This window comes from Mus musculus, chromosome 8 (assembly GCF_000001635.26).
Source record: "Mus musculus strain C57BL/6J chromosome 8, GRCm38.p6 C57BL/6J".
In the NCBI taxonomy this organism is placed as follows: Eukaryota; Metazoa; Chordata; class Mammalia; order Rodentia; family Muridae; genus Mus; species Mus musculus.
The window spans coordinates 107,030,603-107,045,761 of NC_000074.6; the positions used below are offsets into that span (position 1 = coordinate 107,030,603).

The 15,159-nt window shown below is 48.6% G+C and overlaps 1 protein-coding gene and 1 pseudogene across 1 annotated transcript; one reads left to right on the forward strand and one right to left on the reverse strand.

The window, feature by feature from the left end:
- The first annotated feature begins 666 nt into the window (after positions 1–666).
- On the forward strand, positions 667–15,158 carry Vps4a (vacuolar protein sorting 4A). Its single transcript, NM_126165.2, has 11 exons — positions 667–889; positions 6,035–6,146; positions 6,241–6,388; positions 8,326–8,387; positions 8,488–8,607; positions 10,272–10,428; positions 11,590–11,738; positions 12,012–12,093; positions 12,310–12,529; positions 13,853–13,993; positions 14,437–15,158. The coding sequence occupies exons 1-11, from the start codon at positions 869–871 to the stop codon at positions 14,536–14,538; spliced, it is 1,314 nt and encodes a 437-aa protein (NP_569053.1). The 5' UTR covers positions 667–868; the 3' UTR covers positions 14,539–15,158.
- Gm16209 (predicted gene 16209) lies at positions 6,486–7,634 on the reverse strand (annotated as a pseudogene).
- Position 15,159: the final 1 nt, after the last annotated feature.

Here is a 15,159-nt window from a genome sequence, read left to right on the forward strand (position 1 = left end):
ACAAGCCTTTAATCTCAGAACTCAGACGGCAGAGGCAGGTGGATCTCTGTTCGAGGTTACGCCTGGTCGACAGCCTGAGTTCCAAGACAGCCAAGGCAACACAGTGAAACCCTGTCTTGAAAAAAAAATAAAAATAAAAACCATCACAAAACAGGCTTTAGAATCATTCTCTCATAACAGTTACCTGGGATTGAACCCACAGTGTGACATTCACTATGTATACATTAGTTCATTCATTGTCCCCTAAGACAGGCAAGGTAAATACTAATTAACATAACCTATTAAATAGCGGGAAAACACAGCTCCAGGGAGTTTACTTTTTATGGTTAGGTTTACTCAAGTGGGGTACAGATTCTACTTGTTCCCTCCGCCCCGCCCCTCACTCTCTCACAAGGCACGCCCTTGGTCGGCCCCGCCCACCTGGGCTCCCAACTCCGCCCAGAACTCCCCATCTTTGTCCACGTCCAGCCCCGCTCCTCTCCCGGATCTACCAGGCCCCGCCCCCGTCGGCCCCACCCCTCACTCGGCGGCTCCGCCCCTCACTCCGGTTTTACCGGCCTTCGGGCTGGCCCTTTACCGGTATCCCACCAGACCCCGCCCCCGGCAGGCCCCGCCCCTCTTAGAGGAGCGGTGTCTGCAGTTGCAGGCCATGGCCACAGGGCGGCAGCCGCGTGACTCGGGCTGGGCCGCTCTGGGCCGCGCTCCTCGTTCACCCTCGGACTCGGCTCCCACTGCTAGTGGCAGCTCTGCCCGCGCCGAGAGCCGACCTGCCGGGCTCCTAAGCGGCGGACCCACCACCTCGGCTCCTCCGAGCCGGACCGAGGCCGCAAGCAGCACCGCGGGGTGTGGGGCGGACCCAGGATATGAAATGACAACGTCAACCCTCCAGGTACTTGGGTGCGGCGCGCCCGCGGAGGCCCAAGGCGGCAGGGCCTGCGGGCCGCGGAGCGGACGGGCGGTGGCCTCCTCGGAGCCCGGCCTGGCGGTCCCTGTCAGGCTGCCTCGTCCCACCCGCGCTGCAGCCTCTCCCGCGCTCGGAGCCCGAAGGACGTCTCCACTGAGCCCCGGCCCAAGCCGAACCGGCGGGCCGGAGCCCAGGACGCGCAGCCGGGGCTGAACTGCCGCCTTGCAGCGGCGCCGCCTCCCCCTGAGCGCGCCCGGGTCCCGCAGGTCGCTCCGGGAGCGGCGTTCACCCGCTCCTGCCAGGCGCCCTGGCAGCCCCCTGAGCTGCTTCCAACGAGCCCCGGGTTTCTCGGCCAGCCACCCTTCATTCATTCCCTACGTCCTGCAGGGTGATGCTGGGGTGGCGCCGCCCGGATGAAGGAAGGGCTCGTTCTAGAGCTGTCAGAAAGCATAAACACTGTCAGGCCTCAGGCTTGTGTTTAAATCCCAGCCCTGCCACTCACCAGTGTGTCTAGGTTTTGGATGTTGGAATGTTGGATTTCCTCATCACTAAAATAGGCAGTGCCCTTGTAGGGTGGTTGTCAGACGACTTGAGACAATAATTCAGGGAAAGCAATTATAACATAGGTTCAGCATATCATGTACTCGGTAAGCCTTTGCTAATAAAGTAAGCGTTTGGGTGGAACCAAGTAAGACTTTATGAAGGAAGGGACTTTAGCCAGAGCATCAAAGAGTGAGTGATATTTGCATATCTGGTGGTGGTGGTGGCTGCTCCAAGTAGAAATACAGGAGTAAATTTCTGTTCTAGGCTTGAAATTAGATGGAATTCAGAACTAGAACCCACCATTCACTGCAGAAACTGTTCTGTTTGTTCTTAGGGTTAAACCAACTTCGGCCTGATCCCACCTGCCTGGCCAGAGTTAGCACTACATGTGAACCAAGAATATTATCCAACTTTTAGGAAACAGTTTTATGAAGAGCTAGCACTCATGCTATAACGGTCACATATTTAAACTGTACCATCCAGGGCTTTTAGAGGTTTGAATCATCACCAAAGAAACTCTACGCCTTTAACCACTGCTCCTCAGCCCTACTGTCCCATGTAGCATACTCTGTGGCATTGTACGTTGTTGTGTTTGCGTGCATATGTATGTATGGTGTGCATGTGTTGTCTGGGTATGACAGTGCCCGCACACGCATTCCCATGACCTGCCCGTGTGGGGAGGTCCGAGGATAACATGCACGCATCGGTTCTCTTCTGGATGTTCAATTCAGGCTGTCAGACTCCGGTAGGAAGCGGATTTCTTTTTTCCTGGGATTTCCTTTATTCTTTGACGTTTCATACATGTCAACCATGAGTCTGGGTCTTGTGTACTTCCAGCTCCACCCCCTACTCCTGTGCCCCCCCTCTCAGTAACCCGCTGTGCCCAGTTAGTGCTTCTTAAATTTTGATTGGTCTTAGTGAGCTCATCTGGTGCAGGTAAGCTGCATTTCACAGCACCCCTCCAGCCTCTGGCTCTTTCCTCCCCTCTTCCAGTTTTTTTCTTGTGCCTTGGGGACATGGGTGATAACTCTCAGGGCTGAGCCCTCCCTCAATAGACACTAATCTCAGTTAGGAGTCTGCATTGACTGCTAATCATCTAACCAACTCACCACCACTGAGAGGAGCAACTTCTCTGGCCTAGATTATATCTGTGGAGATAAGTATAAATACTTAGAGGACAGATCAGCATTATGTCATCTAATAAAACAACAGTGTAGATTCTTCTCTAGGCCTGTGGTCCCTAAGCCATGGGCTTCTGACCAGCTTTACAGCGCCAGATCTGAATTCTTCCCTGTACAGCAGGCCTCAGATCCAAGCCAAATATAGTTGAGCGCCCCCATAACTTTTGTGCCACTATTGGACCAATGGCAGATCAGTACTGTAACATGCATGGTTGGCTTCAGGGATACTATTGATGTCTTTTCTCCCCCCAGAGACTAACACTATGACAGGCAGGCAGCAGGTCAGTTTCCGCTTGCTTTCTTTTTGGTTTTGGTGGTGGTGGTGGTGGTGTTTTGGGGACAGGGTTTCTCTGTATAGTCCTGGCCATCCTGGCTAGCCAGGCTGGCCTCAAACTCAGAGATCCACCCACCTCTGCCTCCTGAGTGTTGGGATTAAAGTCATGTGTCCCCATCACCTGGCTGAAGTTTTTTATTGAATGGAGTCATACACTGTGTAGTTCTGTCTGATTTGGCTTAACCTGATATTACAGTCATTTACATTGTTTAAATGACTTGGGAAAGGGGCTTTCAGGCTTTCATGACATAATTTAAAATTCAGATTTTGGGCTGGTGAGATGGCTCAGTGGGTAAGAGCACCCGACTGCTCTTCCGAAGGTCCAGAGTTCAAATCCCAGCAACCACATGGTGACTCACAACCATCCCTAATGAAATCTGATGCCCTCTTCTGGAGTATCTGAAGACAGCTACAGTGTACTTACATATAATCAATAAATAAATCTTAAAAAAAAATAAGATAAAATAAAATTCAGATTTTGATGCCTATAAATAAAGTTTTATTGGATAATATTCTAGCTCATGTCTGTAACTGCATTTGTGCTGCAGAGATTATAAACTCACAAAAATCTAACAGACTTGCTGATTGGGTTTTTACGGAAATTCTGTCAGGTCCCTGTGAGCACATGTTTGTCACACTTTTTCTTCATCTCAGCCTTTGCCATGGGTGTCACTAGAGATGTGGCAGGGCTGTCAGTTTAATTTGTCACCTTACCTCCTGTTATACAAAGCTGTTTCTCTCCTTTGAAACTAAGACCTCCTTAGCAAGTGAAAGACAGTATTGGTTGCCAGAAAAATGTAGTGCACCAGTAGGAGTTCTAATAGTGTTCAGCAGAGATGAGACAGGCCTGCGGTGCTTTGTGGGGGTAGAGGAACCTCAGGTATTGTTCTGAGCCTACTTTTGTTCTTTTATTTTTATGCATGTATTTTGCCTGTTTGTGTATATGCCCCTTGCTGCATGCCTGATGCTCTGTGTCCAGAAGGAGGTGTCGGATACCCTAGAGCTGGAGTCACAGACAGTTCTGAGCCACCACATAGGTCCTGGGAATCAAACAAGGGCCATTACAAGAGCAAGTGCAGCCAGGCTTGCTGGCATACGCCTTTGCACCTCTCTGGAGGCTGAGGCCAGCCTCATTTACATTTGGAGTTCCAGGACAATCAGAGCCACTGAGTGAGACCCTGTCTCAAAACAAAACAAAAAAGAGCAGCAAGTACCATGAGCTGCAGAGTCATCTTCCCAGATTCATATTTCTTTTATTTTGTTGGGGTTGTTTTGCCTGCCTATATGTCTGTGCACCAGGGTTTTTTGTTTTGTTTTGTTTTTTGTTTTTTGGGAATGGGGATGCTTTTTCGAGACAGGGGTTCTCTGTGTGGCCTTGGCTGTCATGGAACTAGCTCCATAGACCAGGCTGGTCTCTGACCTGACTCTGCCACCCAAGTGCTGGGATTAAGGTATGTGTCATGTCACCACCAGGCTATCTATGTATCTATCTATCTGTTTTCTGTTCCTACTTATTTGCTCAGTGTCTGGGAAGAGTTGAAGGGGCATCTGATCCCCTAGCTGGGATTCAAACCAGATTTCTCTACAAGAGCAACAAATGCTTGTAACTGCTGAACTATCTTTTTTTTTTCCTATTTTTTTACATCTTATAATCATTTATTTATGTGTGTTGAGGTCAGAGGACAACTTTCAGGAGCAGTAGGTTTTCCTTAAGTGTGGGACCTCCTCAGGAATTAGGTGTCTCCTTCCTCTGTGTGTTCTAGGAATTTAACTCGAAGCTCCAGGTTTGCAGTCAGTGATTTTACCACTGAGCCATCTCAGCAGCCCTCTGACCCTTTCCACTATACTCCATTTTAAAGGGGCAGACCTAGAGTTCAAAGAACTGAGGGTGTTAACTGTAGAGAAAAGAGGCCACACCAGGACCAGGTCCTGTCTCCATGGTTTATAAAAACCCAGGGGGGAGGACGGATGGACAGATGGATGGACAGGCGGACGGATAGACAGACACAAGTGCGCTCACCTGCAGGATGGGTCAGGTGGCCATGCTGCATGTGTGTAAGCAGCAGGGGTCAAATCATGACAGTCGTCACATTCTCACTTTTCCTGTCTCCTCACTGTAGTGAGTTCCTCTCATGTATCCTGCCTCTTCACCCAGACTGGCAGTCTTAACAGAGCTGTCTATGTACCTTTCTTACAGATGAGATGGCTAAACAAATGGCCTGGCCCTGCCAAGAGCTGGTCAGGAGGTTGTTGTCTGCAGTGGCTAGAGCGGGGTCTGCAGTGGGATCTGCCTGCCAGGCGGCTAGTGCCACACCAGATGGAAGAGAATTCTAGCCAGGCTTTGTGAATTTAAGAAGCTGTAGTTTTTGAAGCTGGCTTGTATGGGGCCTCCAGTTCAGCTCAGAGTGTGGACCTGCAGAGACTTTGGAGTCTCTCAAAGGCATCACTCAAGAGTTCTTAGAGAGCCAGCAGGCAGTTCCCTCCACGGGCACCTATGTTCCTGGAGCTACTGGTTTATAATATGGTTGAGCCTCCCTTCCCAGATATCAGCTTTAGGCAGTTCAAGAAAACTCTTCTCTTCTGCCCCTAGAGTGACCTAGGCAGTAGAGAGGACTAGAGGTGTCTTTGAATCTTCCTGTTGGATTGAAACTATCAGGCCCATGAAGGGCTTTAACTGGCTACTTTGGGGAGGGGGGAGTCTAGACCAAGTATGGTTTCTGGCTTTGCTGAGCAAGTCCATCTTTCCCTTGGAGCATTGAAATAGATTCAGACTTGTTCCGTGGGCCTGCCTTTGGAGCCCCAGCCCCAGACATTAATGTCAGTTTCCATTAGCCAAGCTCCAGAACAGGATAGAGGAAGGGGTGGCCTCTGACCACTGAGCTCCCTAAGAGGGCCGCTGTCTTTTCAAGCCCTTCTTGGTGGTGGCAGGAAAGTAGGGCAACGTAATGGCCTGCAACCAATAAACCCACAGGCCTGGCACTAACTCCCATCTTATCTCACCCTGCTGCTTGTGACTCCAAAGGCTTTTTGGATCCCTTGGGGAGCTTTGAGATATATGCCTTGCCTTTTCAGAAAGCCATCGATCTGGTGACAAAAGCCACAGAAGAGGATAAAGCCAAGAACTACGAGGAGGCACTCCGTCTCTACCAGCATGCTGTGGAGTATTTCCTCCACGCCATCAAATGTGAGTCACTCTTGGGGTCACTTGGCTGCAGTGTCCGGAAGGGGAGGGCAGGCACATGAGGCTCAGGGAGGCCACTGGGTTTCTCCTTCTGCAGATGAAGCACACAGTGACAAGGCCAAGGAGAGCATTCGAGCAAAGTGCATGCAGTACCTAGACAGAGCGGAGAAGCTGAAGGATTATTTACGAAACAAAGAGAAACATGGCAAGAAGCCAGTCAAAGAGAACCAGAGTGAAGGCAAGGGGTGAGTGAGTATGCTGGGGTATGCAGCCATGGGCCAGAGTTCCCAGGCACATGTTCCTGTGTCACCGGGTTGCCATCATTCTTTTTTTTTTTTTTTTATGTTGGAATTATGACTTTGGTTCTATTTTCACCCTTTATTTGGAAAACAGGGCAACATTTAAGTTTTAGATTTTTTAAATGAATTAACATGGTAATAAAAAGTATGGCCTGAATTTGGAGAGTAAGTGGTTTTCCAGTTTGGGGTGCAAGATCATCTCCAAAGGAGAAGAGAACACATACTCAGTGAGCCACCAAGGGGTTGGCTTCCACTCACTGAGGGCAAGCAGTGCAGTCCAGGCTAACCATCCATGATCTTTGTCACAGCAAATCAGAGTCTCCAATTGTTCAAAGTAACTGTAGGTACAAGACAGAAAGCAACTCCAGACTGGCTTATTAATTGATCTGGATGACTATGAAGTGTCCCCCATTCCTGAGGTGCCAAAAATCTTCAGAGTGACTGTTGGAGCAGGGAACCTTTCATGTGCTCCCAGTTGTTATATAGTGCATAGAGACTGGTGAGTGTCAGTCCTGCCAGGCCACCGCGTGCTATTCCTCAGAGACCACCTGTACATTTATACAACATTCCTGTCATGGGTCCAGCTGCTACTGTGTTGAGGTCATCTTCTGCACCCCGTGTTTTCTCAATGATAACACCAAAAGCACTATAGAGCAAAGCCAGGGAGCCTAGAGTATTAGCCCAAAGTGCCCCTTGCCTAGTCACCATATTCAAAATCTGTACATTTCTTGGTTTGGACCAGGCCATGCTCTGGGTTTCCTTCAATCCTAAACGAAGACCGTTCATTGCCCTGAATGCGGCCCCTGTCATGCATCATCCTCCAATGGTAAAGAAAGCTAGTTCAAATCTGCCTCGGGTTTTATTAGCTCCAGTTGGCAAAATAAATTAATCAGTATCCTGAACGAGATAGCGTGGATCCACATTTAAATAAGGAGACAGGGGGTTCATACCAGTCAGCGGGACGCCGGCCAAATCAGCGTTCGAGTAACCCGCTCCTCCGGCTCCGAAGAAGCCAGCTAACCCGCTGGTGGATTTGTTGCTACTTCCTCCGCCACCCTCCATGAGGTCACAGCAAACGGCGGTGGGCTCGCCACCACCACCTCAGGCCGGGGACGTGTGCTCAGCCATGGCCGCGACAAGCAACAGCGGGAAGACCCGCGTTGCTCCTGCCACCTTCACCATGCTCGCCATCATTCTTGATGCGAAAGCTGCCTTGAATTTCTGTTGCACCCTTCTTATGGGGTATCTATCTCCTCTGGATAAAAACACCAGCAGCTGCTTTCAGTAAGCAGAAAACAGGGTCTGACTTCCCAGAATGAAGACAGATTGAGAAAGGGACAGGAAACGGGAAGCGGGAGGGTTTGAGGATGGGAAAGCAAAGGCTGGGCAGCAGCTGGCTGTTGGCATGAGAGCGTCCCCCTTTAGCAGTTTTGTTTGTGTTGTTTTAAGACAAAGTTTGATTATGTAGTTTTATATTTATTAACTGTGACTTTATTTAATTTTAAACTTCATGTCTTTTTTGCCCTTTGAATTCTCTGGAGTGGCAACTCCACCTTGTTTGTCTGTTTTTGAGTTCATCTGAAAAATCTCTGACAATTATACTGGCTTGACTTGGTGTTAAGTTCAGCTGAAGCACATTGCCCTCATTAGCCCGTAGGAAAAAGCAGCTGCCAGCCTCCTTATTCCTATAATGAAGAATCGAGATAGGTCACGAATGTTTCCTCTGAGGGATTGTGGCAGTCACATTTAGGTATCTTTTTGTTTGTCCCTCACCAGCAACACACGCACATGGATAAGCATGTGTGCTACTAGAGCTGGCTTCACTCACAGAGCCTCCTTGCTCCCAGAATGGAGGGCCAACTTGATCTTGTTTCCTTTCTTAGTAGTGACAGTGACAGTGAAGGGGATAATCCAGAGAAAAAGAAGTTACAAGAACAATTGATGGGTAAGAGGCCTGAGGCCATGGTGGTAGAAGGGGTGTGCCATGGGTTCTTTTTCTGGTCTACTTGTGCTCATTGGTCAGTCTGGGGTCCTCCTTTTTGCAGGTGCTGTTGTGATGGAGAAGCCGAACATACGGTGGAATGATGTAGCTGGACTGGAGGGGGCTAAAGAGGCTCTCAAAGAAGCTGTGATTTTGCCAATTAAATTCCCACACTTATTCACAGGTAAGAATGTAACATAATGCATATCTTTGATCCCAACATTTAAAAGGCAGAGGCAGATGGACCTCAGAGTTAAAGACCAGCCTGGTCTACAGAGTAAGCTCTACAATAGTCAGTGCTATCCAGAGAAACCCTGACTTAAAAAAAATAAAAGTAAGCTGGGTGTGGTGGCACACGCCTTTAATCCCAGCACTCGGGAGGCAGAGACAGGCGGATTTCCAGTCTGGTCTACAGAGTGAGTTCCAGGACAGCCAGGGCTACACAGAGAAACCCTGTCTCAAAAAACCAAAAAATAATAATAATAATAATAAAATAAATTTAAAATAAATTTTAAAAAGTAAATAGAATGTAGTCACTAGCTTAGGTATAAAACTACCATCATGAGGAATCTAGCTTGGGGTTCTGCCCTCAGAACAGATGGTAGGTAGCCTTATGCCCTCAGGACATAGCTCACAGAGGGTAGATTCTGGTCTTGCTGCCTGTTGTGTCTGCCCTGCTCACCACAGCCATCTACTATGTGACTTGTTGGTTTGTTTGTTTCCTTTTGCTGGGATGGAAATTGGGACCTAGGCAAGCACTATAGCCCTGAACCTGACCCTGATGTTTTTGTGAGCTGGGAATACTTGAATGGCAGTTCTTCTACCATGTGTAAAGTCCTGGGTTTGGTTCTCAGCATCACAAAAATTGGATGTGGTGTATCTCACTGTCACTCCTGTGGTCTCAGCACTTGGGAGGCAGGATGATTGCAGGACTAGGGCCATTCTTGGCTAAATTGTGAGCCTGTAGGCCAGTGGCTCAGCTGTTAAGAGCACTGACTGCTCTTCTAGAGGTCCTGAGTTCAAATCCCAGCAACCACATGGTGGCTCACAACCATCTGTAATTAGCTGTAGGCCAGCCTGAGATGCTTAAGACTTGAACTTGGAGTAGACCATCTCAATGAGGAAGTAGAGTCAGGAACCAGAGCTGGCCAATTCCCTTGTCAAGGACATGGGGCCATTAGTAAGGTGAGGTAACTTTGTTTTGAGATTTGTTTTTAACTATATTGGTGTTTTGCCTGCATGATATGTCTGTGTACCATATTTGTGCAGTTGTTTGAAGGCCAGAAGAGGGCTGGATCCCCTGAAACTAGAATTACAGTCATGACCTGCCTTGTGGGTGCTGGGATCAAACCCAGGTCTACTGGAAGCGTATTCAGTACTATTAACCAAGCCATTTCTCCAACCCCACAACTTGATTGTGTATGTGTGGTATATTCATGCATAATTATATATGTGTTCCCATGTGTGGGGATGCATGTATGTGTACATGTATCTGGAGGTCAGAGGAGGGTGTCAGGTGTCTTTTGCAGTTGCTGTTTACCATATGACAGATGAGGGTTACGGGGGGCGGCAGGGCCAATACTTAACCCCAGAACTCGATGGATGATTCAGCTCGTCCAGCCAGCATACTCTAGGGATCCCCTAGCTCTGCTTTCCAAACCCTGGGCTTACAGGCCAGCCATCACTCTTGCATGGTATTCTCCCAGGTGCCGGGGAGCTGTACTTTAGTGCTCAAGCTTGTAGGACAAGCATTCTGCCTCCTGAGCAGGCTCCTCCCTGCCTTCAACTTTCCTTTGTTCCTCTTTTGCCATCAGGAAACAGCTGAGTCCTGTTCATTCTTTATTACAGGCAAACGCACTCCTTGGCGAGGCATACTCCTCTTTGGGCCCCCAGGCACAGGCAAGTCCTACCTGGCCAAAGCCGTGGCAACAGAAGCCAACAACTCTACCTTCTTCTCTGTGTCCTCCTCGGATCTGATGTCTAAGTGGTTGGGGGAAAGCGAGAAGTAAGTTGGCCATCCGCTATGCTACAGCAGCCTTGGCAGCTGCGGGTTCAGCTTCCTGGCCCCTTGGAAATCACTTCCCAGAGGAGCTGCTGTGGGATAATCTGGGATAGTAGTCAGAACAAGCTCTCACTTCTTTTTTTTTTTTTTTTTCGAAACAGGGTTTCTCTGTGTAGCCCTGACTGTCCTGGAACTCACTTTGTAGATCAGGCTAGCCCGGAACTCAGAAATCCGCCTGCCTTTGCCTCCCGAGTGCTGGGATTAAAGGTGTGCGCCACCACGCCCGGCTCAAGCTCTTACTTCTTGAGACACTGTCCTGATACGCAGATGTATGCAAACTTGGAAAAGACGAGGCACCCCTGTAATCCTAGCACTCAGGATACAGAGGCAGAAGGATTACAAGTTCAAGGTCAGCCTGCTCTGTGTAATTAGACCTTGTTTCAAAGCAAATTAAAAAAGGAGCTAGAGAGATGGCTCAGGGGTTCAAAGGACCTGGATTTAACTCTCAGCACCCACAACAGCCAGTTCACAATTGTAATTCCAATTCCAGGGGATCTGACACCCCAACACAGATATACATACAGGCAGAACACCAATGTAAGTAAAATAAAAACAGGGAAATAAACCAATTGTAAATACGTATCATCTGCTTGTTTTCTCTTTGGTTTTATGAGACAGAATCTCATAAAACTGGTTACAATCTCATCAGTAGCAGAGGCTGACCTTGGACTTCTGATTGTCTTAGCACTACCTCCTCAGTGTTGGGGTAATACACGTGTCACATCTGTAGTCAGGTATATATCCTCTTTGGGGGCATTTCATGGGGTTTAGCTTATTTCTCAAGATGACCTCCATTCTTTGATACGAATCTGAGGCTCAGAGAAAGGGAAAGGATTCTCCCCAAGCCCAGAGCTAATGAATGGGGCTCCCCTCCCAAAATCTGAGGCTGATACCACAGCAAGTTCTTGATTCATTAGTGTTTGAGGACTTGTCTGCCCTGTTTTTCCTGCTGCTATTTTGTTTGTTTGTTTGTTTTGTGTGTGTGTTTTGTTTTGTTTTTTTCCTTCCTGTGGGAGAGGCACCAGGTCTAACTAACAACTGTGTCTCAGGGTGGGCATGTTTGGGTGGAGTGTCCCAGTCTTGACCCCTTTCTCACTCTCACAGGCTAGTCAAGAACCTGTTTGAGCTGGCCCGGCAGCATAAGCCTTCCATCATCTTCATTGATGAGGTAGATTCCCTCTGTGGGTCACGGAATGAAAATGAGAGTGAAGCCGCTCGTAGGATCAAAACAGAGTTCTTGGTCCAGATGCAAGGTGTGTGCTTGTGCCTTGTCACTCTTTGGCTGTCTTCTACCTAAAGGCAACCCAGGACTCCATTATGGAGCTGCACTGGGCACAATGGAGGAGAGTCACTTCTGATGCCTCAGGCTGGCAGCAAACAGAGGGCTCTGAGGCCTCTGTTGTGTCACTTTCCCATCCCTCAGAACAAGTGGTGCTATAGGGAAGCCCCAAACCATGGTTTAGTTTTCCATGGGGCCTGGCTGCTCCTGCAGGCATCTTCAGTCACTTGTCTCCCATTCTTCACAGGAGTGGGGAATAATAATGATGGAACTCTTGTTCTTGGTGCCACAAACATCCCCTGGGTGTTGGATTCAGCCATCAGGAGGAGGTGAGTCTTCCCTAGGAGTCTGTTATCTTTGTCTAGCTATGGTCAGTTTGTGACTAGCCATCTGCCCCCATTTCTCTATACTCCTCCCAAGTCTGCATGTGGAGCAGAGCCGGGTGTAAAGCTGGGCCCTGGATCACTCATTTCAACATGCAGGCTGCCCTTGCCCTTCCTACCATCCTGCGATCAGCTTTCATTTCATGTCATGCATCTTTCCAGGTTTGAAAAGCGAATTTATATCCCATTGCCAGAGGAAGCGGCCCGTGCCCAAATGTTTCGGTTACATCTGGGAAGCACACCTCACAACCTCACAGATGCTAACATTCACGAGCTGGCCCGCAAGACAGAAGGCTACTCAGGAGCAGATATCAGCATCATTGTGCGGGACTCCCTCATGCAGCCAGTCAGAAAAGTACAGTCAGCAACACACTTCAAGAAGGTAAGTGGCGGCAGTGGCTTAGGCAGTGTTGCTAGTGAGGTGTTGGTAGCCTCTTCAACAACTTTCTGGCTGCTCAAGGGACCTTCTCTGTGGGGGAACCAAGGGTAGGTATTAAGTGCCCTTTGCTCTAGAACTGGGGCAGTGCCATGCATCCTGCTGCAGTTCCTGCTGGAGTAAAATGCTCTTCAACTATAGGAAACAGAAGATAGGCAGGCAGCATCATGCGGGAGGGCAGGGTGCCTGACACTGTCAGTGGAAGGGGGACTTGCCCACTCATTCAGGCACATCTTTGCTGAGTGTCTGCTGTAGGTTGTGATATGTGCCAGCCCTGTCCTGGGTGTATGAAAGGCAGTAATGGAGACAACCAGTGAGAGAAATGCTAGTTCCCCTTAAACAGTGAGTACCTGTCAGAGCAAAGTGGAGTCATCAGGAGTTTCAGAAGTTTGGAGAGGTGAGCAGTTTTCTCTATTAGAAGACAAACCACACTGGAGTGACCTGAGCCAATTCCTGAGGATTTGGTTTGCTTAGGGTTTCCCCATTGCAGGAGACTTCAGTGAGAGGAACTTTTTTGCTGCAAGTACATTTATGGGATGAGTCTTTGTAGCATTATAGGGGAAGATGGAACATTTGGGGCTACAGGAAAATCTGGAGGCCAGCAGCTGGAAGATCATACTGTCCATGCACCTCTGAAACCAAATCAACCCTCCTGGACCTTTCAGCCTTTGTTTATTGGTTGTTTTGTTGTTGCGTGTGTACACGTGCACACATAGAGGTCATAAGTTCTCTGCTACTATGTGGATCTGGGAGATGCAACTCAAGTCATCAGGCTTGGTTACAGTTGCCTTTACCTGCTAAGCCATCTCACTAGCCCATGTACATTTGTTTTTTAAGGTGGTTCAATTAGTCCAGGACAATCTCAAACTCATCCTATAGTTGAAGATGACCTTGAACTCATATATCCTGTACTTCCTAAGTGCTGAGATTACAGGTGTTTGCCACCAGGTTTCTTGTTTGACTTGTTTTAAATGCTGTGGGGGCAGGGAAGGCAGTATACGAAGATGCCACCGTGTGTTTTGGAGGTCAAAGGACAACTTTGTGGTGTTGGCTCTCTTTTACAGATGGAACTCAGGTCACCAGGTTTGCATGCCAGGTGCCTTTAAGCACTGCCTGAGTCATCTTTCAGACCCTCAGACTATTTTAAAAGGCGCCTTTTCTTCCTCCAACTTTGATGACTAGAACCTCAGTACTCCCTTCAGCCAGCCTTAGGTCCTGATGTACACACTGCTAACAACAGCCAGCCTCACAGTCTCTGCTTGGTTTCAGGTGTGTGGCCCTTCTCGAACCAACCCTAGCGTTATGATTGATGATCTTCTGACCCCATGTTCTCCGGGAGATCCAGGGGCCATAGAGATGACTTGGATGGATGTCCCTGGTGATAAACTCTTAGAGCCTGTGGTTTGCATGGTGAGTGACCCATTGGGAGAAAACCATAAAGTCCAAAATAAAAAGTACCTTCCTACTGTCCTGGCTCACAGGCCTTCCAGAGCCTTTAGCGTGGAAGGACCTTTTGAGGTCCTTGCTGAGGTCCTAAGGGTCTTTAAGAAGAAAAGCCAAGACACTATCATTCCAAGGCCTGGCTTTTTGGTCCAGAAGGAAACCAGTGAAAATCTTTTTCACATGGCTCTTACCTGAACAGTATAGACCTCTCCTAATTTTGTCAGCTGTCTGCACTGTGGGGTGAATTCAGTAATGGAACTACTGCTGGGATGGGATGAGAGCTGCGGGGTGAAGGGTGAAGTAATCTTTCAGAAGGCAGGCAGGCCTCTTGTCAGTCTAGACAGCATGACAAAAGGAGAGTACTGAGGACCTGGGGTCAGCCTTTTTCAGCTACATGCTTGTCTCTGCAGTCTGACATGCTCCGGTCTTTGGCCACTACCCGGCCCACAGTGAATGCAGACGACCTCCTGAAAGTAAAGAAATTCTCTGAGGACTTTGGACAGGAGAGTTAAAGCTTCATGTGATAATGAAATTGAGAGTCTGACTGGAGAAAATTCATGGGACTTCGTACACCAGTGGCCAGGCAGGGCCTGAAGTCGTGAAGTCAATAGTATTTCCTCTACTGCCTGGCTGTCAACCTAGTAGGATGAAGAAGGGGCCTCCCCAGCTGCAGAGATGCTTCACCATGTAGGACACTTGAGACTGGCTCTGCATACTTCACTACTGGATGCTCACACTCCTTGCCCTGATCTGTTTTTGTCTAACTTTTGTTCCCCTAAATTAATGCCGCTTTGATTTCTGTCTTGTTTATAAATAAAGAGAAAAGTCATCTGGAAATGTTAAGGAGTGGGAGCTGCCAGGCCCCTGCTTTCACTCCTTGCCTCTTAACTTTGGCTACTTGTGAGCTGACTGTGGTAAAGTAGGAAAAGCCATCCCACTCTCCTAAGCTTGCATCTGGAGCTTCAGGTCCTCCTTGCAGGAGCTGACAGCTTCTGTGAACACGATGCCGTTTCCATCAGGAGAGACGGCAAACAGGCAGGTCTTTATCGCTGCCTTCACCTGAGAACTGAGCCCAGCCTCTGCTGGTCCTGTCCTGGAGATGTCTAATAAACCCTTTTCCCTTATTGAGCTAC